General features: G+C 45.9%; 1 protein-coding gene and 1 non-coding gene across 3 annotated transcripts in view; both read left to right on the forward strand.

Moving 5' to 3' along the window:
* The window catches only part of LOC126521523 (aminopeptidase N-like), a 65,669-nt gene that overhangs the window by 7,021 nt on the left and 31,213 nt on the right, over window positions 1-27,435 (forward strand). Inside the window, exons 2-9 of one of the 2 annotated variants that reach the window (XM_055065806.2) lie at window positions 1,896-2,109; window positions 4,057-4,378; window positions 6,508-6,707; window positions 7,921-8,076; window positions 13,971-14,073; window positions 14,700-14,820; window positions 24,624-24,778; window positions 26,484-26,597. In XM_055065806.2, the coding sequence (XP_054921781.1) occupies window positions 1,896-2,109; window positions 4,057-4,378; window positions 6,508-6,707; window positions 7,921-8,076; window positions 13,971-14,073; window positions 14,700-14,820; window positions 24,624-24,778; window positions 26,484-26,597 (1,385 nt within the window). Of the gene's footprint in view, window positions 1-330; window positions 2,110-4,056; window positions 4,379-6,507; window positions 6,708-7,920; window positions 8,077-13,970; window positions 14,074-14,699; window positions 14,821-24,623; window positions 24,779-26,483; window positions 26,598-27,435 lie in introns of those variants that run through there. The other variant, XM_055065807.1, reaches the window with a different exon arrangement.
* On the forward strand, window positions 7,499-7,570 carry TRNAT-CGU (transfer RNA threonine (anticodon CGU)). The gene has a single exon. It is a non-coding gene; the product is annotated as a tRNA-Thr (tRNA).

The raw sequence follows: 27,435 nt of genomic DNA on the forward strand, positions 1-27,435 counted from the left end.
AGAGGAATTGTAATTGGCTAGAATTTGTAAATTGCAATACGTGCATGAAGAAATTAGTTAAAACCAATTAGTGCACTTTTGTTAATTAGTCGATTATGCATTTCAATTTTGGGGGCAAGTATTGTACGCCTCTTCGAGTAGTCCAGCTCATGAACTAGAATTGTGCTATATGCCATAGGCAACTGAAGAAAAATTTTAACGTGTTCGCTGAAACACCCTGTATATCGTCGATCTAAACCTTTTTTTGCCCGTTGTTTGCTTTGCCCCATTCCAGATCGCGAGTAACAAATATGACACCTGTTCGTTTCTTCCGAACTATCCGTAGGGTAATCTCGGCTAGCGGGACTGAAAACCTTCTCGTGTGTCACGCAGATCACTGGGGGATCCAAAGGGATCATCCGAACTTTCAGTGTTCTGGGGCCACTCAGTGCATAAGAGCTGCGGCGGCAGCTGCGTATGGCGTGGCCACGCGGGCCTAATTTCGAAATCGATCTGCGATGGGGACAATCCGGGTGTCTGGGTGCACCAGGGCCGATAGCTTCGTGCGCACTATGTTCTCACCGCTTAGTTCGCGTTGAAGCGATGGGCAGCACGAAGGTCAATTTGCTCGCTGCTGCTGCTGCCGCGCTTCAGCACTCGAGCGCTTCGACAACGAGTTACCGCGGTCATCGATTGAGATGTGTTCATGTTTGCTTGTGCACGGTTGACACCATGTTAGTTAATTTAGTTACTAAGCGAACGTTTAGAAGTTTATACGGCCGATAAAGCTACCATCCTTACTTGGTATAGCTATCTACTAATTTGCTCGCAAACGATGCTTCGCCTTTCGGGCGAAACTGCGACTTTTTTATAACTGTTGCAGTCACCGGGCAATACCATCTCGATTCTTCCGTCCCGGTGTGTAAAATGCTGCACTGGTTGATCCCGTTTCATCCTTTCAATTGTGGCTACATAATAACCGCAGGATATGCTTGTAACGTGTGAAATTATCACCTACTTGCAGCTTCTGGAATGACGTAAGAAGGGTATTGGCCGCACCACGTCATAAGTAACTCGTAAGACACGTAGTAATGTGGAGCATCGCCCCCGAAGCATTTCTCCGGACACGGTGGGGAAAGGCAGGCATGAGGACAGTGGTAAGAGTGTCAGGTTGATTAACAGTGCGCGGCATTGACGCAGCGGTGTCACGAACACAAAAGCCCGTCGGGAAGAGAATGGGGATGACCGGTGTTTGCACGGAGGAGCACGACAGAAACTTTCCTGCATTTAAGATTTTTGTACAGCTTGTGACACATTAGCACATACATATTCTGAATGATTGGTTAAATATGGACAAATACACAGTGGGACAAGCCCAATGGGTAAATAAAAATAAATCAAATACATAAAAAGACCACTCAGTACAAGGCGCCATCCGATTAAGACGCCTGTACAACACACACGCCGTTCTATATGTGTCCGTGTTTGCACGCCTGCCCCCTTTCAGTACCATAAATATTGAACAACTTACTCAACTCCGGACACTTGACCGGCTGCGAATACCGCCATGTTTTGTTTTTGGAGCTGGTGAGAGATGACGTGATCCGGAACAGAGCTGACCAGAAACAGGCAAAATGAGAGAATTTAACGAAAGGCAACGAGTAGGTTAGTTAACTTAATTTTAATCGCAGGTGTGAAGTGGCGCTGCATGGTCGTAACAGAACACGAACGAAGAAGATTGCACACACGTGCGCTAAAAGGTGTCCACGCGCTCTGCGCATCATCACGCGGTTGCGATCGCGGTTCTTCGTTTGTGTCTCGGTGCAACTATGCAGCGCACACCCATGGCAAAATTCGCCAGTGGTGAGACGGTGCATTTACGTGGCGGTGCGAACGAGGCTGTTCTCCGGCGGCAGGGGCCGGGTGCGCAGAGATGGCGGACAAGAATGGCGCAGTGCGTCGCTACGTGCGCACGGGCTGCGGCCCGGGTCTGGCCGTGGCGGCGCTGGTCACCACCGTGCTGGCCGCCTGGTTCCGCCTGGCACCTCGCGCTGCCGGCCGGCAGCTGGACGCCGACGCCGGCCTGCCCGCCTGGTGGCCGGGGGCCGCCGAACTGGCCGTCGTGCGCAGGTGCGTGCACGGGGAACCTGCGCGGCCGTGGAACAATGTGCGCCGGCTTGGGCGTCGCATGTGGTTGTATATAAGTTAAACAGGCACTGACAGAATAACACGTAACATAGGAAGAACACGTTTGATGTAGACGACAGCTCGACGGGGGAACACTGTATGGTTAGGCAAAATCATTCTTATGACTGTAGTATGTCACTGACCGTATACCCAAAACAAAATGACGCTTCGAGATTCCTACGAGTCCCTTGTTTACAATGAAAAGCGGTCTACACACTGGTTCTCTAGCGTAGAGCGCAAGACGCATGTTCGGAAGCACGCGTGACTCAATGTGCCACGTGATCTGTTTATTGTATTTCTTATAGTGTAAACGTTTAAACATTAATATGGATACTTTTTGCCTTGTTCTTTCCTCTGGAAGCGATACGCGCATCGTCCCAGTTAATCTTGTGACCCGTGATCTGGGCACGCTCTGTAAGAACATTTGCCAGTGCAGTGCCTTTGGTGACATCATTCTTGTGCTGCTAGACGCCTGCAGGAATTTGCACTCTCACCAATGCATACTCTAATGGTGCACGGTATCTTCTAGACCGCGCCAGGAAAACTTGCCCGAGGGAGCTGATTCTTCGAATTCATCAGGTCACATTTGTGCTTGCTAGGGCTTTGCACGCACCCTGTGTATACCGGACAGCGACGCGCTTCAACCTTGATGCTAAATGGTTCATAGAAATTCCTTGTTTACCATGTCGGTGTAAAGTTATGACTGCATTTGTATTTTACATACATTTATTTGTTGAGTGCAACCGTTATTTCAAGTATGTTCCTTTCTCGCCAGATGGGCTTGACTTGAACACTGCAGCAAGGAACGCAGCAACAAAAAATCCGTACGGATCTCGAAAGGTCACTTTGTTTCCGCTGTGTTCAGTGAGCCACGCTTTTTCTGGCTGTCAGAAGCACGCACATAAATGTGTGTGCTACTGACAGCCAGTAAAATGGGCGATAACGTGGGATGGGGTTTTACGGGCCAAAATCACGATCTGATTATGAAAAACGCCGTAGTGAGACACTGCGGGTTAATTTTGGCCACCCGTCTAAGTACACGAGCGGTTTTGTTTTACGCGCCCATCGAAATGCGGCCGCCGCGGCCTCGTAAGCTTGCGACACGTTGACACGTGGACATCAACGCCCTTAAGCGAGCCCAGCCGCCAAAATGATGGTTCCTCCGAATACTGCGCGAATCAAAACTCCAGTAGCATTTATGTACAATAGCTAGTTCCCGTAACAATTTTCTTACTGCACTATTCTCTCTCCTTTTTGTGTGTTACTCATACTTCATTGAAATATAGTGTATTTTTCTTCATTAATTTGTTATATCTTATTTCGTCTATCTTTTTTTATTCTTTCTCTACTTTCAAGAAGACATCTGCTTGTACCCTTAGCCTTCATTTCCTATTGTCACTTTTTTGCTCTCACCTGGACAGCTTTTGATACAAGTGAGCTTTTCTTTATAACTAGATTTAAATGTTCAAATCCTGTCTCTACGTGCTTCCTGTTCAAGAAAACTAAGCTCGCCGCATTGGCAACTCGTACTTACACGTGACTGTTCTTTTTCGACTGTTTTCCGACTGCCATATCTACTTAGAAGCATTTGCAACCCCCCTTCCTTTCACCCTCCTTACATTAACCCAACAAATTCCTCCGTTTGAATATTTCTACTTCTCTTGCTTTGTTGAATATTTCGTACTCACTCATTTTCCTCGCCCCTGGCGCAAGAATGAGCTATATATACGCCCTGCCAAGGTAAGTCCCTTTGTCGAAGCGGTTGGTTCCAGGCTGTGGTTTCACTTTTGGGGTAGCTGTTGATCACATCGAGTTTACAGCTCCCTGTGAGCCCTTTGCCTTGTTTGGCTAAGAAACCGTGTTGGCCGAGACGCGGGCTTCCACGCGCAGGCCCGGCCCCCTGGCGCACACGTCGGTGCTCCGCGAGGACACGCTGGCGTTCCTCCGCGCGCGGCACCGGACGTCGGCGCAGGTCGGCAACAGCCGCCTGCCCCGCGCCCTGTTGCCCGAGCACTACGACATCGAGATGCGGCCTCGCTTCGCGGCCGAGGAGCTGCCTACGACGGAAGGCTCGGCGGGCGCGGACGACGACACCTTCACGGCCACCGTGGCCGTGCGTGTACGATGCGTGCAGAACACCAGCACTGTGGTCATGCACACCGGCAAGTTCAACTACACCGCGGCCTCGGCTGGCGCCGGACCAGCAGTGCAGGTGATAAGAAAAATTGCGAAGTCGTTTTAGTGTCCTTATACGGCCGCGGTAACCTCAAACTGCTAATGTCCTCGGGAGTCGAAAAGTCGGTGGCTCGAGCCTCAGGCAGTGGTTTTAAAGCTGCACTCGTGACGCACGTGTAATCACTGATTTCGTGCACGAACAGGTCGTCGGAGAGCCCACATGTGTGGCAACAAGACTGTTTGCTTTTGTTGCCTAGGCTTGCTTTACTTTCTGTGGGTTGTTTACTCTGGGATGCGCAGTGCGATGTTTGCTATAGCTCGTGATGTCGGCGCATTTGAGCCTTCCATGACATTCCTCGCGAGGTTAAATTGCGCTTGTGTGAAGCGCTTGTCTGAAGAATTTTTGAGTGCAATTCCCCATTTTTGTATATATATTGTTTCGTGAACTTACTCGTGTACCACGCTGCTAAGCTCTTGTTTAAGATCGCAGTATCTATAAATAAAATTATAAATAAATAAATACATACACAAGGGTTCCGCGTGAAGAGCAATCCGCTGACACCTTGATGAGCCGCGAGTAGTTTTACAGATCAGTCCGTGGGCATGAACAAATAACCAGTTCTCATCATCTCCTGACAGAGGCATCCAAGTTTCACGTGCGGGATACGAGTGTGCCTGTAAAATGGGGTGCTTTCGCAGAACATAATTTCCTCACTGACTGATAGGCTTGCTCAGACTGTGATCGCCGCTCTTTTAGAAGGGCAGTGCTTTGTCATTGCACTTTGCGACGCGATGGGACACTTGTTTCGGGCTGATTTTGATGTCCAGGCGCTGCAACGTGTGGTTAACCTTGTCTTCCATTTCTTTCCAACTCTACGCTCATTAAGGTTGCGGCAGCGGCCGCGCGGGATCCTCAGCGATTGAGTGAAATTTGAAGGATGGTTGGCCCGTCACATTAGATAGAGGTTGCGGCATCATATAGGCAGTAGTGCCGTACAATAATAGTTATAATGCTTTCCTTTTTACCAATGCGAGACATCACTGCAGATAACAGGCCTGACCATAAGAAATGTATTCATTTGGCAATAGGCCTTTAGTTCAAGCCCTTTCTGCAGCACTACTGGACGTCGTAAGCTACCCATGCCTTAAAGGAGAACTTATGGAAGACAGCGGAAAACAGTATAGACATAATATCAACGACAAAAACGGTGACATGATCGATGTATTGAACAATAGGGCGTCACAATAAATAGTGTTATTTACAGACTTGGGTTACGTCAGGGCAACGGCCGCAAATTTAGTTAGGACCATAAAAATAATATTAGCAAGGTGATCCTACACAACAAGCACAAGTATGCCGAAAACCAAGGCCATCGTTGCAAGCTAACAAAAGTGAACTAACAAAGGACGCACGGAGAAACAACAGATTAGTGCAACGTATACCGATTATCTATAATGCGGGTCCCATCAGATACCGTAACATGGTTCGTTCGTCAGTTAAGCAGTTCACCAAGCCAAGATACTGTCAAAAATATAGTAAACATAACGTAACTTACTAGAAAAACTGCTTCCGTTATTGAAGGATAAGATCAGAGAGAAAATAGCGCTAAGGATTTATTATGTATATATATAAAGAAAACTCGCTCAAAGTATAAAGAATATAGTACGATGTACTAAATGCACACAAACTCGAAGGACTTGCCATAACAAAATGAGTGAAACGAGCAGCAGTCAAATCTGAGTCATTTACTGCGATGAGCAAATAACTTGTTCTCACCCGCTCCACTCCTTTCACCGTTTCTGCGCGTGGCTCGTCTGGCGTCGCCTGAACGTGTTGACTCGTTCCTGCGTCGACTCTTTCATAGCTTCGCCTGGCTTTCAAATACTAAATTTTTGAAATGTATTACGCAAACTGCCTTTGACACAACACGCAAACTAAGGGTGAACTAACAGCGGGCGTAGTGTTAAGTGCGTTACTTACAAACCCGTGTTCGTACATCTTAACTGTTTAATGGATCTAGCAAAATTATTGTCGGCCATGTTTTGCTACGGATTTATCCGTATGTTTTGAATCAGTAACCGCCTTGCAGTAATGTCGCTGTAGTAAGTTTGGAGTGAGCCAGAACAGACCGAATCGCCGCAGCGCTTGCCGTCCCTTCGGCACAGGTATGGGACGCGTCCAGCCCTCTTAGTCAGGTGGCGGTCACTGGCATCGAGAAAGGCGCTGACAGTGGTCTGCTTGTCATCTCGCTGGCCTCCAGTCTCGAGGCTGGCAAGAAGTACGTCGTGCACATTCAGTTCAGCGGACGCCTGGGTGACACCAGAGGGTTCTACAAGTACCACTACACCTCGGCCGACAGGAAGCAGTGAGCCATCTTACTCTCGTTGTGACGTGACGTGATAATGTTTCATCGGTGAAACGACAGCATAGATGAACGAGAGAGCCGCCCCCCCCCCCCCCCCATCAGGAAAACCAGCACTGTATTCTGATGGGCAGAGGCAAAGAGGTAGTACCAAATTCTCATGATTCAGGTGTGTTCTATACGAAATAATGACAATTTAGTTAATGCATACTGCGGTTTACGTCCCAAAGCCGCAAGGTGCTTGTGAGTAAGGCTATTGGGGGGTGCTAAGCATTGATAACCAAGTGGGTATAAGTGGTATAACTCTTTTGCATCCTCCGACGCTGTTAGCATGGTAACCACCTCAGCCGCAAGAATCACACCAGTGACCTTGTGCTCAACAGCCCAACTCGCATGTTAACGGAACCACAGAAGTACATTTAACAGGAGCACATTTATTCCTAATGTTCAGGAAATATCTTGTTAAACTGCAATATATATATATATATATATATATATATATATATATATATATATATATATATATATATATATATATATATATATATATATATATATGTATATATATCGCAGTGCCCTTTCACTATGTGAAGAAGGATCACAAGCGAAGCTGTGTATGTGGATCCCTTAATGGCGAACTGCACCTCCGGCGAGGGTCGACCTCGCATTGCACTATCTTCGGGATCGGCCCACGTGTGGGGTGTGCTTAACACCTGACTCTCCTCCGCCGCGGGTGGGACCGGTCAGTTCAAGTAGTAACGCATAAATACCCCAGAAGTGGATGGGAAGGTGACGCCGCGGTAGCTCAATTGGTAGAGCATCGCTCGCGTAATGCGAAGACGTGGGATCGTTCCCCACCTGCGGCAATTTCTATTTTCATCCATTTTCATTTGTAATAATTTACAATTTCTTTATTTCAATTAGTAAGTACAAGTAATTTCCCCTGTGTTGTCATTGGTGTCTTTGTTAGCTTCTTATGACATGAATTATAAATATCGGACCCCTCGGTTATCCCCCTTCTTCACGTGTGCGTGTATGTTACTCACTGGAAGTAAAAAAAAAAAAACAGTTGAAAGTCAGTGCTTGCTTCATTTTTCTTTTTCCCGTCCTTGTCCCAGTGCGCGCTGTGATTTACAGTACCATCGAGCACCAACTAGCCTGGTTGTTGCTACTCGCTGCCTGCTGGGTTAAAGCTCCTCTCTGTGGGCGTTCGCAGGCACCTCTTGGTGACATTCTTCGAGCCGACGTTCGCCCGTGAGGCGTTCCCGTGCTTCGACGAGCCGGACATGAAGGCGACTTTTTCCGTGGTGGTGGTCAGGCCCGAGGCATACCACTCCATATCCACTATGCCCCTGGTTCGCTCCGAGGGCAGGTAGGCGGAATGAACAGGTTCAGCGAGTAAACGCTGCGCACGCATGACGAAAATTGCGCCCGGTTGGCAGCTTACGTGTTACCATAGGTGTTACTGCTGCAGGTATGCGATGTTGAAGAATGAAAGCCGTCCGCGAAATTCAGCATTATACGGTGTGTTGTAACATTGTTGTGCGATAGATACATATATGATATATAGGCTTTACTTTATTGATTTTCATTGTTGACGCGACTTTTCATGTCGTTAACTGTATTATCGCATTGTCGACTTTCGTGTTTGGCGATACCATCTTTATTGTTTACGATGTGTCCGCTAAAATTCATGAGCCTTCGTTGCGCACTTGTTTCAAAGATGAAGTGATTAAAGCAACGCCTTGCCACGGTATACTGGCTTCTACGTGCATGGCGCACACACATGCTCAACCAAGCTGTAACAAGGAAATATTCTGTCACAGTAGTATCCAAAGTTCACAAATTTCCTGAATGCATCTGAACGTCTTTTTTTTTTTTCTTTCTTCAGATGGTGCCTTTCTCTTTAGGCGGTTATGCTTAATATGCGCTCCGACAATGTGCATCCCTGTTTCTGAAGTTGTTACGGTCGCAGACGCGGCTCGTGTTGCGGCTCGAGGTGGCGTTTGGGCCAGGAATCCACCAAGCCCGAGTACGTCCAGTTCTAGGAGTGAAGGAAAATGGGTTTGTCGTACGTTATTTACACTGGCTCCAGATACGGGAGCCCACTCCATGTAGGAGCATATTAAACGTCTGAGTTCACATCAGGACACGTCAGCACTCTTAACTGCACGAAAGGTCTCCGCTTTTAATACCGTCGTCTCCCCTAAGAGACTAAATTAGGGAATCTGATGACTGTGTCGGGGCCAATCACAATCGTCGAATTGGTGGAAATATTCTGCCCATGATATCGCACCGTTCAGCCGAACTGCACCTCCGATGTTGTACTTTCGCCCCTGCATATTTAGCAAGCGCGTAGCAATCTGGGAATCCGAGGTCGAAGCCGTTACCACGGTAGCATTCGAGTTTGGCCCCTTTCATCATTAGTTCAGGCGGTCAGGTGCAGGTAGAGGGGTCTTTTGTTGGCCCGTCAACAGGCGGTGTCAACGCTGCGTTGACTTCTGTATAGGCGATGATGAATGGGTGGGATTGCTTCGTGGTGAACGTCTAATTAATGCCTTTGGTCGTGTTGAGACGTAACACCCGTTAACTCATGCTGGTGAAAAAGTTGCACTCTGTGGTCATTGCTTAACCGCATGTTTGCTTCCTCTCCTTTCTTTATTTCTCATAAACCTCTTGCCCTGTGTAGGGTAGCAAACCGGACGTGCGTCTGATTGACCTTCCTACCTTTTCTTCCTTCTTTTCCTCCTGATCCCGTATGATGAAATGTTTCGTGTAGCGATCCTCACATGTGGTTCAGAAAGCAAGGTTCTGCATAGGCTTTCATTCGACGTGACTAAGATGGCCGACTTTGTACCAGGAGTGCCGCAATCCTTTCGTTGCTCCTGACGGCGCACTTGCTTAATGTGCAAGACACTCGCAGTCCGAGCGTTTCCTGTCCTTAACGCCACTGGTGACTGTCAGGGGGGTTAAAGCTGGATTAGTTTCGCAGTAACTTGCAAAATGGATCTGGCGGACAGTGCTGCCAACCCTAGGAAGATTTCCCTATATCTAGGGACATTAGGACTTTCATTTTCCTTGCGCTCTGTCCTGGAAGACACTAACAGGGACGAGACAAACAGTGGTTGTAACGAGGACACAAAGTCCTCTTTACATTAAGACATGTTTAGAAAGGAAGAGAAAAAATGTCTCAATCAATGGAAATTTTACTCTACATGGAGAAAAGAAACACTCGAACACCTAAGAAACCTCTGCTGCGGTGTTGCAATGACCGATACGTGGAACTAATGTTCTGTCTGCATTTTAGTATCAGTGACCACAAAATACCTTCGCCTTAGCATGTAAAGTATGACTTATAATAGCACTGCAGTGCTAGCGGATGGTACATCTGTCAAACGGTAACGCAGGTGTCCTATGGCGATCTCAGCGAGGACAGGAACCTCGCGTTGAGCAAAAGGACAAATGCTTGCTTGATCTTGAATTTCAGTACGATTCGAGACCGTGAAAGCGGGACCCCTCGATCCTTTTGGCTTTAAGAGTTTTAAGCAAGAGGTGTCAGAAAAGTTACCACATGGATAACTGACTTGTGGCGGCCAAGCGTTCCTAGCGACGTCGCTTTTTGATCCTTCGATGTCGGCTCTTCCTATCATTGCGAAGCAGAATTCGCCAAGCGTTGCATTGTTCACCCACTAATAGGGAAGGTGAGCTGGGTTTAGACAGTCGTGAGACAGGTTAGTTTTACCCCACTGATGACCGGTCGTTGCGATAGTAATTCTGCTCAGTACGAGAGGAACCGCAGATTCGGACACTTGCTTCACCTGCTTGGTCGAGAGACCAGTGGTGCGAAGCTACCATGCATCCGTGGGATTACGACTGAACGCCTCTAAGTCAGAATCCCGTCTAAGCTCCGCAAGATATTGTGTGCACGTGCGGCGAAAGCGGGTAAGATTAGCGCCGGGTCGAACACGGCGCTTCCCGGCGGGATAACGCCAAACGAACAGGAAGCCGAGTATTGTCGGGGCCACTGGTCGCTCTCCGGGGCTATGGCTGGCCTGAATCGCTTCAGTGTCAAATCGACTGAAGACGACTTAGGAACTTGTCATGGTGTCGTAAGTAGTAGAGCAGCCACCACACTGCGATGATGCTCAGAAGATGAACGGCAGGGTGTGAATGCTCTGTATGGACGCGTTACGAAGCAGTGCATGCTACTGCGCTATCGCTGTTCGCACCGCTAGCTTTGCTGTGGATTTTTGCGCACATTCGAATGTTTATCTCTAACCAGCAAAATCAATGTATGGTGCAACACCAAACGAGGCAGCATAGACAAATCTCGGCGTAAGAGGAGTCATGTACCTGGCGCCGAACTCCAAAAGGCGGTCGTGGCGCCGAGCAACTGATTTTGCACGCGTGTACTAAAATTTACCGGGAGCCGCCCATAGGTAGAGCACTAGGTGTATTGTATTTTGGGCGAGCTCCACCACTAGATAAGCTGGCGCCGCTGTAGGCATGACGTGGCATGAGGGATCACGTGGACACAGCGGCTGCGTCGGCTGCTTCGGAAGCGCCGAAGCGAGCTGAAAACGAAAGTTTAAAGTCCGACCTGTGCTGCAGTTCTGATTAAGTGGCGAGGTTTTCCCGCCTTCGGTGTCTGCTTGACAACATTTGAAAGCACTAATGGTAGTGGCTGCCTTTGGAGGCGTGCAGCATGGTAGCCTACTGCTCGGTGCCGCAGTGCCGAACGTACGCAACGGAGTCCGGTGTCAGCCTTATTTACACGTAGCCGCAGGACAAGAAGCTGCGTGAAGCTTGGCTCGCGAAAGTTAGAACAGGCAGACAGCCGCCGGCTACAACTCGAGTGTGCAGCAAGCACACACGCGAGGAAGATTTCTAATATGGCGTCGGGGCTACGATGTTCGGTGAGTAGCACAAAGCGCACACTGAGACGCTCGCCCGCGCGCTGCCCGGCTAATGTCATGAAGTTTTGGTCTATGGACTTGTTGATTCTAGATAATGGCAAGTTCACAGTAATGGAAAGGGAACCATAAAAGGCACATAAAAAGAGGCATGATATATGCTCACGCTTGTGTAGCACCAAACAATGAAATGTACTCGATTAAACAAACGAAGCTCGCTGAAAAGACCGATAAACATACAGTGCGAGGAAACTTGAGAAATAATGGCATTTAAACGCCCAGGACGTTAGAAAAAAAAAAGATTGAATCATCGCGGCGGGACATCCCAGGTCGCCCATGTAGGTATTGAATTCCGTAGCTATAACGAAATTATTTTTGAACAGCTCCTACAGTTTCCACGCAACGATGGTTGCTTATGTGCTGTCAAATGCTCATATGCTGCTGCCTAAAGCTCACGGCACGATGCGAAAACGCGCTCGCAGCGAAAGGGAAAGATTGTGCGCGTACATAGATGCAGGCGCGCAGTCGGTCACCACGAACTCGTGCGATCACTGCATTGAGGCCTCATTCTGTTATACTCCATTTAGTTATACAGCCAGCCACTATAAGAACATATTTTGCATGGTTTGCTCACAGCGTTTGCCTACCTTTCACGCAAGATGTCGGTTCGAGAGACTCCATCGCGGCGACCGCGCTCAGTGGCGTTCACTGTACGTATTCGGTAGAGAGATAGCGTCTGTAAACGATTCTCCGCTTTCTGTTTGCCCAATACTATTATTTCGACAGTAAAAACTTCCCTCGTTTTGCGAGTACTTACAGAAATGTCCAGGAGGGCTGCCGCGTGATGTTTTTATTGATCGCCGTAAGCGAAACCTGTGAGGAACGCGCCGCGTGATCCCTCATACTACGCAAGGGAGACGCTTCCTACAGATGGCGACGCCGTAAGTCCTCGCCCGCAGTCTAGACTGTAAGAGATGTCCCGCGCCTGTTTTCCGTTCAATTCGAATGAGGTTTCGTGTGCACCTTGGTACTTTATTGTTGACCAAACTTCTCTGCCTGCAGAGCAATGTAACAGCGTGCTTCTATGAATACGGCTTCAATCAGGAGGAGGCTGTGTATTGCACGGCTACATTAGTTTACCTGAGTGCAATGACGTCTTATATCACATTCCTAAAACTAGATGTAGCGATAAATTTAAGCTGTACAATTTCTCTTTGTTTGCATCCAGTGATAAAAAAAGATCGTCGTCTCTCTCTCTCTCTCTCACGCACACACACACACACACACACACACACACACACACACGCACACGCACACGCACACGAACACGCACGACAGTTCAAAGATTAGTTCTAGCAGCAAAATATAAATACCCCAGAAAGTGGATGATTGGGCGAGTTGATATTGCATTCTGAAACTGGTACAGCGCAACACGGAATTGAAGAAACAAGCCGAGCCGGCCAGAAGAAGGAACAAGGTGCTCCGTGTTGATGCTTTCTAGTTGCTATATATTTCGTGCAATCTGCCACCAGAATCAGTTGGAAGCAGCGCTCTCTTCCTTCTTCTGGCAGGCACGGCTGGTTTTTTTTCATTTCCATGTTGGGCTGTAACAGTTTCGGAATGCGACTGGTAAAAGCATCGCGTGCGCAATGCGAAGATGTGGGATCGTTCCGCACCTGCGGCCAGTTTTTTCATCCGTTTTCATTTCCATTAATTTATAATTTCTTTAATTGAATTACTGAGTACAACTAATTTCCCCCTTTCTTGGTGTTGTTGTATATATATATATACATACATATATATATATATATATATATATATATATGCGAGTTCCGATAAATGCGATTTCCGGAGCCCTCAAGGACAATGTTTTCTATATAACTGCGAAGTTTGGTCTGCGGGAAACTTCGCCGCGCATCGAGATGAGCTGGCTGACGGCCTTCGAAATGGAAAACCAGACATACGAAAATCAAAGGAACTCGGAAAAAAATAAAACCGTGTTCTAATTATAACAACTTTCCTGTCTTTCCGAAGCTGAGTTTACTTCTACTATATATGATGTATCCCTGACGAACAGGGCTGATGTACTTGTGTATGCGATCGCTGCCAGCGGAGTTTTCGTTGACTCTGCTTAAATATGGTTGGTCGACGTACATCTTTTGTGCCGAAGCCTTGTCGACCTTCAGCTTCTACAAGGCTTCGATTTTATAACTGCGGCGATTGAGATTCATGGCGAACTAGCTCCTGGGTTTTAGTTATGCCGTATTTTACACGCGGAATGACCCGGTAGGTTGCATGGGAACGTTTCATTATTTTTGTGTGCGTATGAATACATTCAGCGCTACCTTCGCAGAACGGGCGGATACGTGGCTGATCACTTTATGACGAGCATCAAGATGTCAACCTACACACTCGCCTTCATGATCAGCAACTACACTGCTACTAGAAATGGAAAGGTGAGACATACACGAGGGCTGTGTAATTTTTCAATTATTTTGCAAAACCATTTCATGTCGCGCTTCGTAAGCCGGTTACACCGCCTATGTTCCACGTTACCACTAGAATCACTCGAATGGGCGCAGCGGGTGGGATATAGAATCCAGTAATATAATCGTTTCCTTTTTCAGGATCAGTTTGATATAGTGTGCCATGTGCGAAACTTCGTTACTGTATTGAATTTTCATCCAAGTCTGAAAGCAGTAGCTTTACTGCAAAGTTATTTTGAGAACCGTTGTGCCAGCTTTCATATACTAGGGCATAAAGACGCTCACTAAACATAACACGGAACACAACGAAATCAATATATACGGTACATGTATTCTGATATATACAGACTTGCTTCGTCATATTAAAGGATAGCTTGATCGAACGCGTTCATTTAGTTTTATATTACTGCAAACAACGTGCTCTCAACGGTACACGTGTTACTTTGAAGTGACATTGACGAGTATGCTTGCGTCGGGTGCGATAGTGTCGCGCTCTTTGTAGCCTGCCTGCGATTTTCGGAAAGGCACAAACGCCGTGTCCTGCCTTAGTGCGGTCTTGATGAAGCGTGATCACCTTTGCCGTCGTGTGTTTCCAGGTGTCCGTCTGGACGCGGCCCGAGGAAGCGGACCAGGCCAGCTACGCTGCTGAGGTAGCACCCCTGATGATTGACTACTTTGAGCGGCTCCTGGACGTGCCTTACGTTCTGCCCAAAATTGGCAAGTTTCCTTGCTCGTATGTCAAGCTGGTGAATCGCCTGCCATGTGACCCACCGAGTGCCGAAGAAAATTTTTTTTTCGTTCCGGTTTAGCAAAAACAGATCAGTTCCGGTTCAAATACAGAACGAAAAAATAACGGTTCAACTATGTTTGAACCGGTATATGTTCGTTTGCATAATATAAAAATAATATTTTACCTTAACATCGCATCAATGAATAAAGATATATCATGAAACAGAACTAAATGGTACCCCTGAGCTTAACGAAAAGGCTTAAAAATGTATGAGTGCTGTTCTTAGGCTGCAAGTATAGTTGCAAAAAAAAAAAGGGGAAAATCGCATCGTAGCAGCATACCTCAAAACAACACACCTTTTTTGTCGTATCTATTTCAGTTTACACACCAATGCGATTAAAAGTAAGCGCCCAGCTATAAAGCGCTCTTTCATTCTATATAGCGATATTACACAGGTCTCCTACCACCGTATAACTATTTTACGTTCACCAATTTCAAACGATCACAGTTATTTATTTTCTTTCTTTATTCGTTATCTACATTTCGTCCGATGGCATTGCATAAAGGGGTTGCAACAACAATACCAACTTTCTGTCTGCACCAAGTGGGACAGTGCTTTGCATCGGAGTGCATGGTAGAGATCCAAACGCGTGGTTCGTGGAACCTAACACACAGTCTTGATTGTACGGACCACAATTAAAAAAAGAGGCCAGAAAGGTACGTAACATACGGATGATAGAAAAGGGAAAGAAAAAATTACAGATAATTTGTGCATAAGAACGCTACATTATAGATGCACACAAAAACACTACGAACAGGGTGCACACAGAACTATTCTGCTGTGACAGTAACTGCATATGATAGTTTAGCGCGTCACAGAAATCTGAGTCACGTGTAACTTGAACGACGTCAATGGGTAATTTATTCCACCGAATTATTGTACGCGGAAAAAAAAGCATATTGATCAGCAAAGGTTCGTGAAGCTATTGCGTTAATCTTTAATGGGTGGTCACGGCGTAGTGAAACATACGTCGGAGTGTGATCTCTGCGAATCATTATAGAAGTATGTCCCGAAAGAAATAAAGCCGATGAAAGCGCGTCGGGTAGACAGGTCAGGCCGGTTAAGTTGCTTCTTTATCTCAGTGACGCTGCTTGGGAGTTTGTATGCTTTAGTCGTGAATCGGGCTACGCTGTCCTATAATGCTTCAAGGCCTTTTCCCAAGGCCTTGAAGATTGCATATGCGGATCCCAAATTATGGATGTATATTCAAGTATTGGTCAAATGTTAGTTTTGTAAAGAAGATCCTTTGCTGCTTAAAGGAAATATTTAAAGTTTCTTTTGATAGAATTCAAGGAGCCGCCGACGTGTAAAGTTGTAGCGTCTATGTTTGAGCATTCCATTTTAGGTCATAGGAAAATGTTAGAAATATGTTGCCTGGTTTACTTCCGATTTCTCTCATTGTTTATTAGGTGGAGCATATTGGTTTCCGTTTGCATGAAAAACGAACGTAATTACATTTCTGACGTATTTAGCGACATAAGCCACTTTAACAGCAGTAATGCAGAAAATATAAATATTTGTAGCTCTGCCCCGTCCTTAACTTCCCTAGGCAGTCGCCTCCGTAAAATGCTGATTCAGAAGTTGTACCTTCCCCAATGTCAGTAACGTAAACTAAAAATAAAGGTGGACCCAGAACAATCCCCTGTATAACACCCGAAGATATATACTGAAACGTGAAGAGATTGATCACCGTTAAGAGAAAGCTTTAGCTCATGCCCAACTCCGATGCAGCCTATTCAAATACATGTAAAACGCAAAAACGCTTTTCTGAGATAACCCCTCGACCGATTTTAATGATTTTTTTTTGCATTTGAGAGAGATTTAAATTATAATGACTGTGGGAAGCAAAATTTCAATTTGGGGCGCGAACTTTTTTAAAAGAATTTTAAAGAATTTGCATGTTCGAAAAATATAGATGCGCGAAGTTTATGAATTAATAGCCCTGGAACAAGAACAGATATTGCGGTTCTGTAAACGGCTTCCATTAGATCATTCAAAGGGGACAAATTCAGTATGCCAATTTATGTTCTACGTGAATTTCTTACGCTGCGTACAAGGGTTCTGAAAAAAGCTGTATTTCTATATTACTAAATTATTTCATATTCATGTGTTACATATCAATTTTGCCCGCTTTAGATGTACTATTAGATGGAATTCGCAGAATTGTGATATCACCCTTCCTTGCTTAGTTACAGAGTTGTAAACTTGATAGTTTCGCTTTCTGAAAATTCAAAAATTTTGCCAATTTTTAATAAAAGATTGACAATTTAAATGAAAATTCGAAACCAACATTCACTAGATTATAAGTTTTTATTTGAAATGCAACAAACTTCGTCAAATTTAGTGCAGTGGCTGTCGAGATAAACAAATTGTCCTCTTACACGTATTTAGATAGGAGCACCCGAGTTAAAGCTTCCTCTTAACTACTTTTTCAAAACGACCTGCTAGATAATTATACAGCCACGAAAGGACATTAGTAAGCAAGCCAAGGAAAGATAGCCAGTGCAAAATAAGAGGATGGGAGACCTTATTAAACGCCTTCTGAAAATTAAGTCGAATGTAAAACCTTTTATCGAATGAGAGCAAAAAATATGTATCGCGGGAGAACTCTGACGATTGCGTCACGCATGAACGCCCTGATCGAAATCCGTGTTGGTATTCAAAGAAAAATTTATTGATTTCGAGGTGTCAGAATATGCTTGTACACATTACGTGTTCAAGGACTTTGCAATGTAGGCGTGCAATTGATTACCCTATCTGGGTTCATTTTTATGAACCGGGACAATGTTCGAAGTTATCGTCGGGAAGTTCATGGGCAGTGAATGACTTATCTTACATTACTGACAACTCCCCTTAAATTCACGGAAGGAGCAATAATAAGCAGTACACCTGGTTGTGATGCCTCTCCAATGCCTCGTATAATCATAACCTCTAGTGGAGTTGAAAAAGCTATCGAACATTTTCCAGCATACTCAAGTCCTGGTCCCGATGGTATTAGCACAAAATTACTAAAACTTACTGAGCATTACTCGGCACTTAAACTTGCACTCTTTTTCCAGCAATCGTTAGATAGGACTCAAATCCCTGATTAATGGAAACTTGCTCACGTAGTGCCGATATTTAAAACAGGTGATAAGAACGAAATGACAAATTATCGCCCAATGTCCTTGACATCTGTCGCTTGCAAGCTGTTAGAACACATTTTGTCATGTCAAATTATGGAATATATGGTCGAAAACAAAATTTTATTTTCAAACCAACATGGCTTTCAACGGGGGCGCTCTTGTGAGACACGGCTTTTCGAGCTAACTACTGAAATTCACACCTACCTGCATTACCTACAGAAACTGATACATTCTTCATTGACTTTGAAAAAGCCTGCGACAGGGTGGGCCATAAACGTTTGATATATAAAATGAGTCTTCTTCAAGTACAAAATAAAGTCGTTGATTGGGTTAAAGAGTATTTATGTGATAGGCGCCAAGCGGTACTGCTTGAAAGCGTTATGTCCGGCTTTGAGCCTGTCACGTCTGGTGTAGCCCAGGGCTCAGTATTGGGGCCAACGTTGTTTTTAGTTTTTATTAGCGATATTCACATTGGTATAAACTCAGAAATTCGTCTATTTGATGACGATTGCGTTATTTATCGTTAAGTTACTGACCATAGCGATTGCGAAGAATTAGACAATGAATTGCAGAAATGAAATGAGTGTTGCCACGATTGGCAGATGAATATTAATATTAAGAACACTAAATTAACGTGGTTCACTACTTGTAATAACATTTCGTCGCACACTTATACAATAAATAATGAGGTAATTGAACCAGTTGAGTCATTTAAATATTTAGGTGTTCATTTAACTTCTAATCTGACTTGCAACACACAAATTGACTGGCTATAGGGAAAATCAAATCGGACCCTTGGCTTCCTCCGACGCACACTTCGCCAAGCTAATGAGGACACAAAACTTCTTGCCTACAACTCAACAGTTCGATCCAAACTTGAATACTGTTCCGTTATTTGGAACCCTCATCAAGCATACCTCATCAAGAGGCATGAATCATTACAAAACAAAGCTGCTAGGTTCATCGAAGACAGCCTTGACCTTGCAGCACTAGAAAGAAGAAGGAAAGCGTCTCGTTTAATATTCTTTCACAAGATATATATCACAACCCTACACCTTACACTACCTCAATAATAACGACGCCAGCTGCAACGTTTGGACCACGCTTGGACCACCTTCTTCAAGTTCGTCAACCGTTTGCCCGCACCACTGACTGCTCGAGCGACAATTCTTCGCTCACTTCTGTTTTCTTTTCTGACGTGTGTGGCGTGTGTGTCTCCTGTTCCAACCCGAACCAAGTTTATCTTGGAGAGGGTTCTCTTTCGCTTCCTCTGGAAGGGGACAAATGGTTGTGTGCTCAAGTTGTGTGGTCAGGCGGGTGCTTAAGTTGCCCAGGGATAAGGGAGGACTCGGAATTCCCGACCTGGGTATCGTGGCTACTGCACTACACGTCAGATGGACCCAGGTCACTCTTAACTCGGATATGCTCCTGACTCGAAGCTTTACTTCCTTTTTTTCTTAGCACCCGACTTCGCTTGTTTTCGCAAAGCACATTTTCCTATTGTGTGCCTCGCTCAGGTTCCCGTCCACCATTTATGCGGCGGCTGCCAACTCTTTGGTAAGCCTCCGCACGGTTCGCCCCGACATCGACGTAGTTTCAACTCCACTCCAAGACGTAGATACCCTCACCCCAGGCCTCCCCCCGCATTGCCAAATGTATGACCTGTCCATTCACAGGCCAAACTGGGAGCTCATCACGGCTAGTTTCCTCGACGCTAGGCGAGCTACGTTCATGTACCGCTTGGCGCGAGGGTGCCTGACGTTGAGCTACAGGCCCTTCACATTTGAAGTAGTAAAGGCAAGGCGCAGAAGACCAGGACTCGAGAAGAACACAAACCACAGGACCAGCGCTGGTCCGGGCGCTGGTCCTGTCGTTTGTGTTCTTCTTCTCGAGTCCTGGTCTTCTGCGCCTTGCCTTTACTACTTCAAGCATGAACCAACTAGCCTAAGCAAGAGTTTTACTTGAGGCCCTTCACAGCCGTCCCGGCTCGTGGGGTGTGCCCATTCTGTGGCGCTCGTGAGGACTCGGTTCATACCTTTATGCAATGTTTCCTTCCTGCACCTCTTCTCCGAAGGATTGCTAGTCTTTTTAATCTCCCAGGCGTTCCTCATCAGACAGTTCGATTTTTGCATCCTTTGCCTAATCAGGCGGTCAACCAGTTCCTGCTTCTTGCCGAGTGCTCATACCAAGTTTGGTTGGCACGCCGCGAGGCAGTTTTCGGGGGTCGGGCGCCGGGCGCCGGGCCTTCACGACGTGCTTGCGAAAGCACGGAAGGAGGTCTGGTTCCATTTCACCCTGGAGCGGCACCGCTTGGGCGAGAAGAAGTTTCTCTAAGTGTGGGCTCGTCCTGCCGGGATTTTTGGGGAGTCAGGTGGAAAGCTATCCATTAAGTGATGATGCATGCTCCTAAGGTCGCTCGACTCGGCCGTGTGTGCCAGTCGATCTACGGGGTTTTGTTTGGCTCAGTGGAAGCCAGAGCTGTAACCGGTGGTGGCGCACCCTCGTGTGGTTGCGCTGCTCCGCGGACGGCTTTGGTGCTCTCCATGGTTGTATGCCTTGGGCTCTTTTGCCTCAAGGCAGTCCGAGGGTCAGTCAGGCTTGTGTCCTGTAAGACCGACATGGCTGTTGGTGTGTTGAGTGGTGTAACTCAGTTGCGCTGCACCGCAACAGTCCCCTTGTCCGGGAAGGACCGTTGTCCCGAACCAAAGCCCCCCGCCCAGTCAACCCGGGTTGAGGTGGAGAGCCGGGTTCAATGTATCGAATGATTCTGGGTTGATGAGTACATGTAAGCTCATGGACACGGCCCCTTCAAAGGTGCCAAGTCCTCTTCCCATCTGACAACGGCTCGCTCAAGGTCTCTTGAAGGTCGCTGACAGTGGGAGCTAAAAGCATGTCTTGCTTAACAAGCCGTAACGTTTCCGGTTCACTTCCATCTTGCGCAAGAAAAAAAAGTTTTTTTTTACGGTTTTTGATTCAGTTTCAGCTTAATATCCTGGTGGCCCACTATTCGAGCAACACCTGCTCTCATTCTGCTACTGGGACAAATTTTGCTTGGAACTTCACAAAACTGATATCTTGAAAACACTGATACACGCGTGTGATGCTGATATCATCATCGGTACAGAAACGTGGCTCACCGAGCATATTGCTGACAATGAACTGTCGTTGCCGAAGTCATTTGTTGTTTTTCGCAGAGACCGAAAAGTGTCGGTGGGTAGGTGGCGTAATAATTGCTGTTAAATGGAATTTGAGCCGTCTTTTATACCTGTTCACACGCCGCTTGAAATTATTTGGATTGCTACGCGTCACTGTCACGGGCTTTGTGTTATTGGTTCGCTCTACCGACCTCCCGATAGCCAGCCCGATTTTGTTGATCTTTTCAACGATGCTATCGAACAGGTCACACATAATTACGTTCCCGAATGCCACACTCGTTTTGGCCTGTGATCTTAATTATCCAGTGATAGACTGGTTGACTCCTTCTGTTCTAGGTAACAATAATCGCCAAAAATACCTTCATTTTCTGCATACTGTACACCTTCATAACCGTTCCCAACTTGGTAAAAAACCCTACACGAGGCGAAAATATTCTAGATTTGATATTTATTAACCATCCCGAATACGGAAACGCTCTTGTTCTTGAAGAAATAAGTGACCATGGGGCCGTTCACTGCACTATAGAGGTACCGCGACCAAAGAAAACAAAGGAAATGAAAACAATACTTGACTACACTCGTGTAGATATTGCCAAAATGAACAGCATGTTCCCGGCTTTCGAGGCCGAATTCCTGCACAATTTCGCAAGCGAAACACAACTGGTCTTTATATAGCGACAATATTTAAAAAAATTGAAGATTGCTGTGTGCCAAAATTAATTATCTCGTCCAAATCAGACGATCCCTGTTTCACACGTGATGTCAAGAGAACTGTTAACAAGAAAAAATGGGCTTTTAGGAAAGCTTCGACATCAAATACCGATATAGACTGGGAAAACAACAAAAAGCTGTCAGAGTTTACAGAGACCTCAATCAATGAAGCTAAAAACAAATACTTCAACTGTACATCGCCTAATGTTATGATCACCGACCGTGGAAAATTTTGGCGGGTATTAAACCCGAGAGAAAATTTTCGAGCGTACAACTCAAATGTGAAAATGGTGACCTACAGTCGATAGAAGAAACTGCTGAACATTTCAATCAGCATTTCGCTTCGGTCTTCTCAGACGAGCTGCCGCTACAATCTCCGATGCCTCAAGTGCAAGCAATGCCGCACAAGTTTCCACCTATCTCGATAATAGGAACAGGCGTAACACCCGCAAGCACTTCCAGGTGAACAAACACTTCGCTAACAATTACCGTCCCATTTCTCTTACATTTATTGGCTGCAAACTACTTGAGCATATCATATACAGTAAAACAATGTCTCGCATTGAATCTAATAAATTAATTTTTGAAAACCAACACGGCTTTCAGAAAAACCGATCCTGTAACACCCAGTTGTTTTAGCTAGAAACCGATTTACACAACTCCATCAATGGGTCATTTTTCATCGATGCAATTTTTATTGACCTTTCTAAAGTATTCGATCGCGTCCCTCACCAAAGTCTACTAACAAAACTACGTAGCCTACAGCTAGATGACAAAACATTTATCTGCATTAAGGGCTTTCTAACCAGCAGAATTCAAAGCGTTAAAATCGACCACTACGTATCTCACCACAGACATGGCAAGTCTGGAGTCCCGCAAGGATCAGTTTTTGGACCAGTGTTATTTTTAATCTACATAAACGATATATCGACTAACATTCAGTCTTCCATACTTCTTTTTGCTGATCACTGTGTAATATATAAAGAAATAAGCGAACCAGAACGACACTATAGCCCTGCAATCCGACTTAAAGGGATACTAAAGCGAAACAATGAATTAGTTTAGACTAATAAAGTATTGTTTGAGAACCCTGCATGCAGTCATTTCAAAATAATAGTTTTATTATTAGATGAGAAAATGAAGGTCGAAGTATCAGCATTGGAATTTCGCGCCGAAACCCCGACGCTGGTACGTCAATGTGACGTCAGGGATTCTAAATTATGTTTTCGCATTTGGGCCGCGTTAGCTGAGTAGGTTCCCGAAACTTGCCTTGTTGAATATTTGGTTCCTTTAGAACACAGTGTAGTCAATCTGTACCGCTATATATAATTAGTAGGCCCTAGAAGATGCCATCGAAATCCATGACGCCACAGCGACCAGGTGCGGGAACTTGAAGGAGGCATCGCCAGCCTTCTTTCGTTTGTGGGCTTTTTGTGACTTACCAAGCTTCTTATCGTGGTCAGAGTGGTGTTTTTGGTGTCGTGGAAAGGTGATTTACTGATGCAGAAGAAATCATTTTTCTCTTTAGTGTCCCTTTAACGACTCTTTCAGAATGGTGCAGCAAATGGCATATGAAAATTAACATCGAGAAAACTAAACACGTTAAATTTGGTCCCAGTCTCAACTTCCTGCCTAACAAGTACCTAATTAACAATTCTGCTGTTGAAACAGTTTCGTCGATTGAATACTTAGGATTTCTGTTCACTTGTAATCTAAAATGGAATGATCATATAGAACTAATCACTAGCAAAGCTTTTAGAAAGCTTGGCGTTCTAAAATGTCGCTTACGCAATGCTAATTCTGACAACAAACTTCAGGCATTTCATTCGCCAACTAAACCATCATTAGAGTACGCTTCTAACATATGGCATCCACATCAAGCTTACCTTACTGACATGCTGGAATCAATTCAAAGTAAAGCCACGAGATTCATCTCGTCATCATATTCTCGTTATCACAGTGTGTCATCCGTAAAAAGAACCCTTCGCATTTTACCTCCTGTAATACGCAGAAAATATTCACGATTATTCTTTTTTCACAGTGTCTATTAGTGTGACAGTGCCTTTTCACGCAAATTCATTCATCTAGCAGCCCACATCTCCGCCCGTATTGACCACGAACTCAAGGTATACCCACCCTTCGTGCGGACTGAAAAATATTTACACTCACCTTTAGTCTTATCAAAGAATGAGTGGAACGCCCTTCCGCTATTCATTGCCAACATTAAGTATTATCTTTTTTCAATCGGCTTTAGTAAACTACCTTAAGAGCAAGCCTGCCATCCGAGCTGATCTTTTCTACACTACCATGTTATCCTGCTTGAGTGCCCTACTACCTTTGACCATTGTCATGTATTTGTTGCGTTATTCTAAATAGTATTGTAGTTCAATCTTCTGTTATTGCATTATATAATCATTACGCCATGCTACTACTAGATGCACTGTATCTTCGTAATGCTGAAAATAGTTATGCTCTTTATTTTGTGTTTTGATCTTCATGCTTATAACCCCCTTTGAAGTTTCTTGTTGGTGTTATAGTACTGATCACTTGTTGAGTGAACAGAAAATTAGGGAGACAGACAAAGAGAAGGTGATAGACGAGAACAACCCAAAAATGACATTTGTGTTATTGTCATCTTTGTTCTGAGTGTATGAACAAAAGTTTCACCTTGAAAGTACGTATATAGAATGTACGTAGACAGTGCGTAGATAGGATTCCCTGCATATTACCTGTTGCAGACCTGGCGGCGCTTCCGTCGTTCCTGGTGGACGCCATGGAAAATTGGGGACTGCTCACGTTCCATAAGAACAGTCTACTCTTCAGCGACACCAAGGACGCCGCCACACACAAGGTGGTCATCGCCACGGTTATCTCGCACGAACTGGCACACCAGGTGCGTCTGCGATTGTCTGTTCGGCGTGGTTGCACGTGTCTTCTTGCGCGCACCAGCCTTCCACTGGACGATCCAACGTTTTCATTCGCCGCCTCTAATGGGGCTACTTGTTTTCTTCATTTTAAGCATTCTTTGGACGTAATGCTTGATTTCCCGTAGCGCTGATGTAGTGTATTTACCTTCAGTATAAATACGTAAATAAATATAGGTTTAAATAACTGTGCCCCATAAGCTCTAGTTTTCCATACTGGCAGCACCGCCAAACTACACAGCAAGCGGAGGAAGCGCATCTCGTAGGTGTAGTTACGCATTCTCGGTATCCTCCAGCCACCTCATGGAACGCTCTGCAAGGATAGCGCAACCATGGTGCGTGGCCATCGGAATTGACGGCGAAGGCCCATGAAACATGCATTCTAACGCTGCCGTGGATTGGCCAAGTTTTCTCCCACATCTACCAAGTTCAAGCAAACTAATAAACGGACGCGTGTCTTTTGCTGTCCAGACTGTTGTCAAGCTTTTTTTTTTTGCAGCGCCTATAGGAAGCTGCAACAGCCGCAACGCCATCGGGCAAGCAATGTTATAGGAATGAAAGCATCCATAGTTGACGGGATTTGTGTCAACTCATTCTTTTCGGTCATATCGGTAGCCACTATTGACATCCTATTAATAACACACTATTAATAAACTTATCTACATGGAGCACTAAACGCACTTTGCATCCGCGAAGGCCTCTCGTACGCGAAAGTAATGTACTCAGCGGTTGTGGCGCCCTTCCAAGTTAAGAAATCTTGTGAATTCAAAAGGACGAAATGGTTTGTCGAAAACAGCCGACCAGGCTTTATTGTAAAAGAACGCGAGGTTCATAGAGCTCGCAGAGGCCAGCATTGCATAGGGCAGCGAACGCGGACGAATCCACTTGTTTAGAAAATGTGTCGGTTAATAGAGAGCGTGCTGCGGCTCAAGCGCTAAAGCTCGGTGACTGAGCCCTGGCAGTACAAATAAAGGCAGAAAGTGTACAGAGTCATGCGAGAATAGTTATTTGTGGGATGCAGAACGAGCTGGAGTAATTCCCACTGCACAATATAGTACTTCAGACAGATAGTATACATGTCATCTTGCTTGGTAGAACAACATGTTAATTTAGGCAGTCATTTGTTATGATACTATCCAGTTTCAAGTCGCTCTCTTTAGCCCTTCTTGTGGGATGCGTGAACGACAAACAGTATAAGGGGCAGGCAAAAAGGTATTTAATGGCGTTTCCGATGTATAAAAGGAAAATATTTTCAACAAGTTTAGGCCTCTATAACGTGCGCAAATGAAACTCTGGCTTGATATTATTACGATATTATCGGTAAATACCCGAGAGACGAGTCGCCGCGAGAACGACGACGAAGTGGGTCTGTGCCCTTGGCGCGAGTGAATGTCGGCCTGGCGCTCTGGCTTCAGTCCAGTGTAAATAGCCTGTAAATAGCCTCTTTCGTCTGTGTCTTTCTACACGTAACAATATAAACAGATAGCATGTGGATGAAGTAACGTAGGTTACCGGGACACACATACAGGCTGGCGGACGGACGGACGGATTCCTCCGTGCAGTATTTAGTCTGCATGTGTACAGCTACCGCGCGTGTGTCAGATTTACGGAATGTTCGGGAAAGCGAGGCGCACAGTTCCTTGTTCTCACGCGGCTGTCGTTTGTGTGTCGCAGTGGTTCGGCAACTTGGTGACCATGCGATGGTGGAACGACGTGTGGCTGAACGAGGGTTTCGCGTCCTACATGCAGTACCTGGGGGTCGACGCCGTCCACCCCGAGTGGAACATCGTGAGTGCTATTGAGGTCACCTTACGCGTGGTGCCTTCGCAAGGCGCAACACCGAGAAAGGTGCCTTACTGTGCAACTCCTTCTACCCCGTACGCCAGGGAATACACCGTAGACAGGGAATAGAGAGTGACAGTGTGGAAATGACAGCTTGTTGTGCGCCAATGGCATCCGGTTCACGTCCTTTCGCCGTTGAATAGTCGAATCAAAGTTTAACCCTATCGCGTGTCGAATTGGCTGCGAATCGCACAGCACTGTTCGCAACGAAGGAAGGGGGGGGGGGCAGGGTAGGGAAATAAGGAAGCCAACTTTTTCTCTCTCTCGTTCTTCTGCTCTTTGCCATCGACGGGCCGCGATGGCCAAGTGGCGTCGTGCTGCTGAGGACGATGTCGCGGACTCGACTCCTAGCCGCGGCTGCTGCATTCCGCTTGGCACGGAACGCAAAGACGCTCGTGCACCATGCTTAAAGGGCACGTTAAACCACCGCGGTTCAACATCAGTTTTCCGTAGCTCTTAACTACAGCGTCTCTCGTAGCAGCTGCGTTGCTTACTTTAATTGCCAGCGAGCAAATTAGCTTGGATAATTCGATCATCTGTTTCAATATTCGCCTACAGTCGCAAGCGTAACTACTTGTGGTAGCGGGAAACAGTACTTCAAGTCCCCGCTGAAAAACGAGGCAGTTGCGTTTTTCGCGACCCTCCTTGAATCCTGTTAAGTGTTCGAAATTGAGTTTGCGGCGTCCTCCCCGTACATTCCGTTACGCTGATGACGAAGTTGTCTCATCGACTACATGCTACGACGAATTTTGTGGTCGTCAGGCCACCTTGTCATCCCCAGCTT

The sequence above is a fragment of the Dermacentor andersoni genome, chromosome 6 (genome assembly GCF_023375885.2).
Source record: "Dermacentor andersoni chromosome 6, qqDerAnde1_hic_scaffold, whole genome shotgun sequence".
NCBI classification, from domain to species: Eukaryota; Metazoa; Arthropoda; class Arachnida; order Ixodida; family Ixodidae; genus Dermacentor; species Dermacentor andersoni.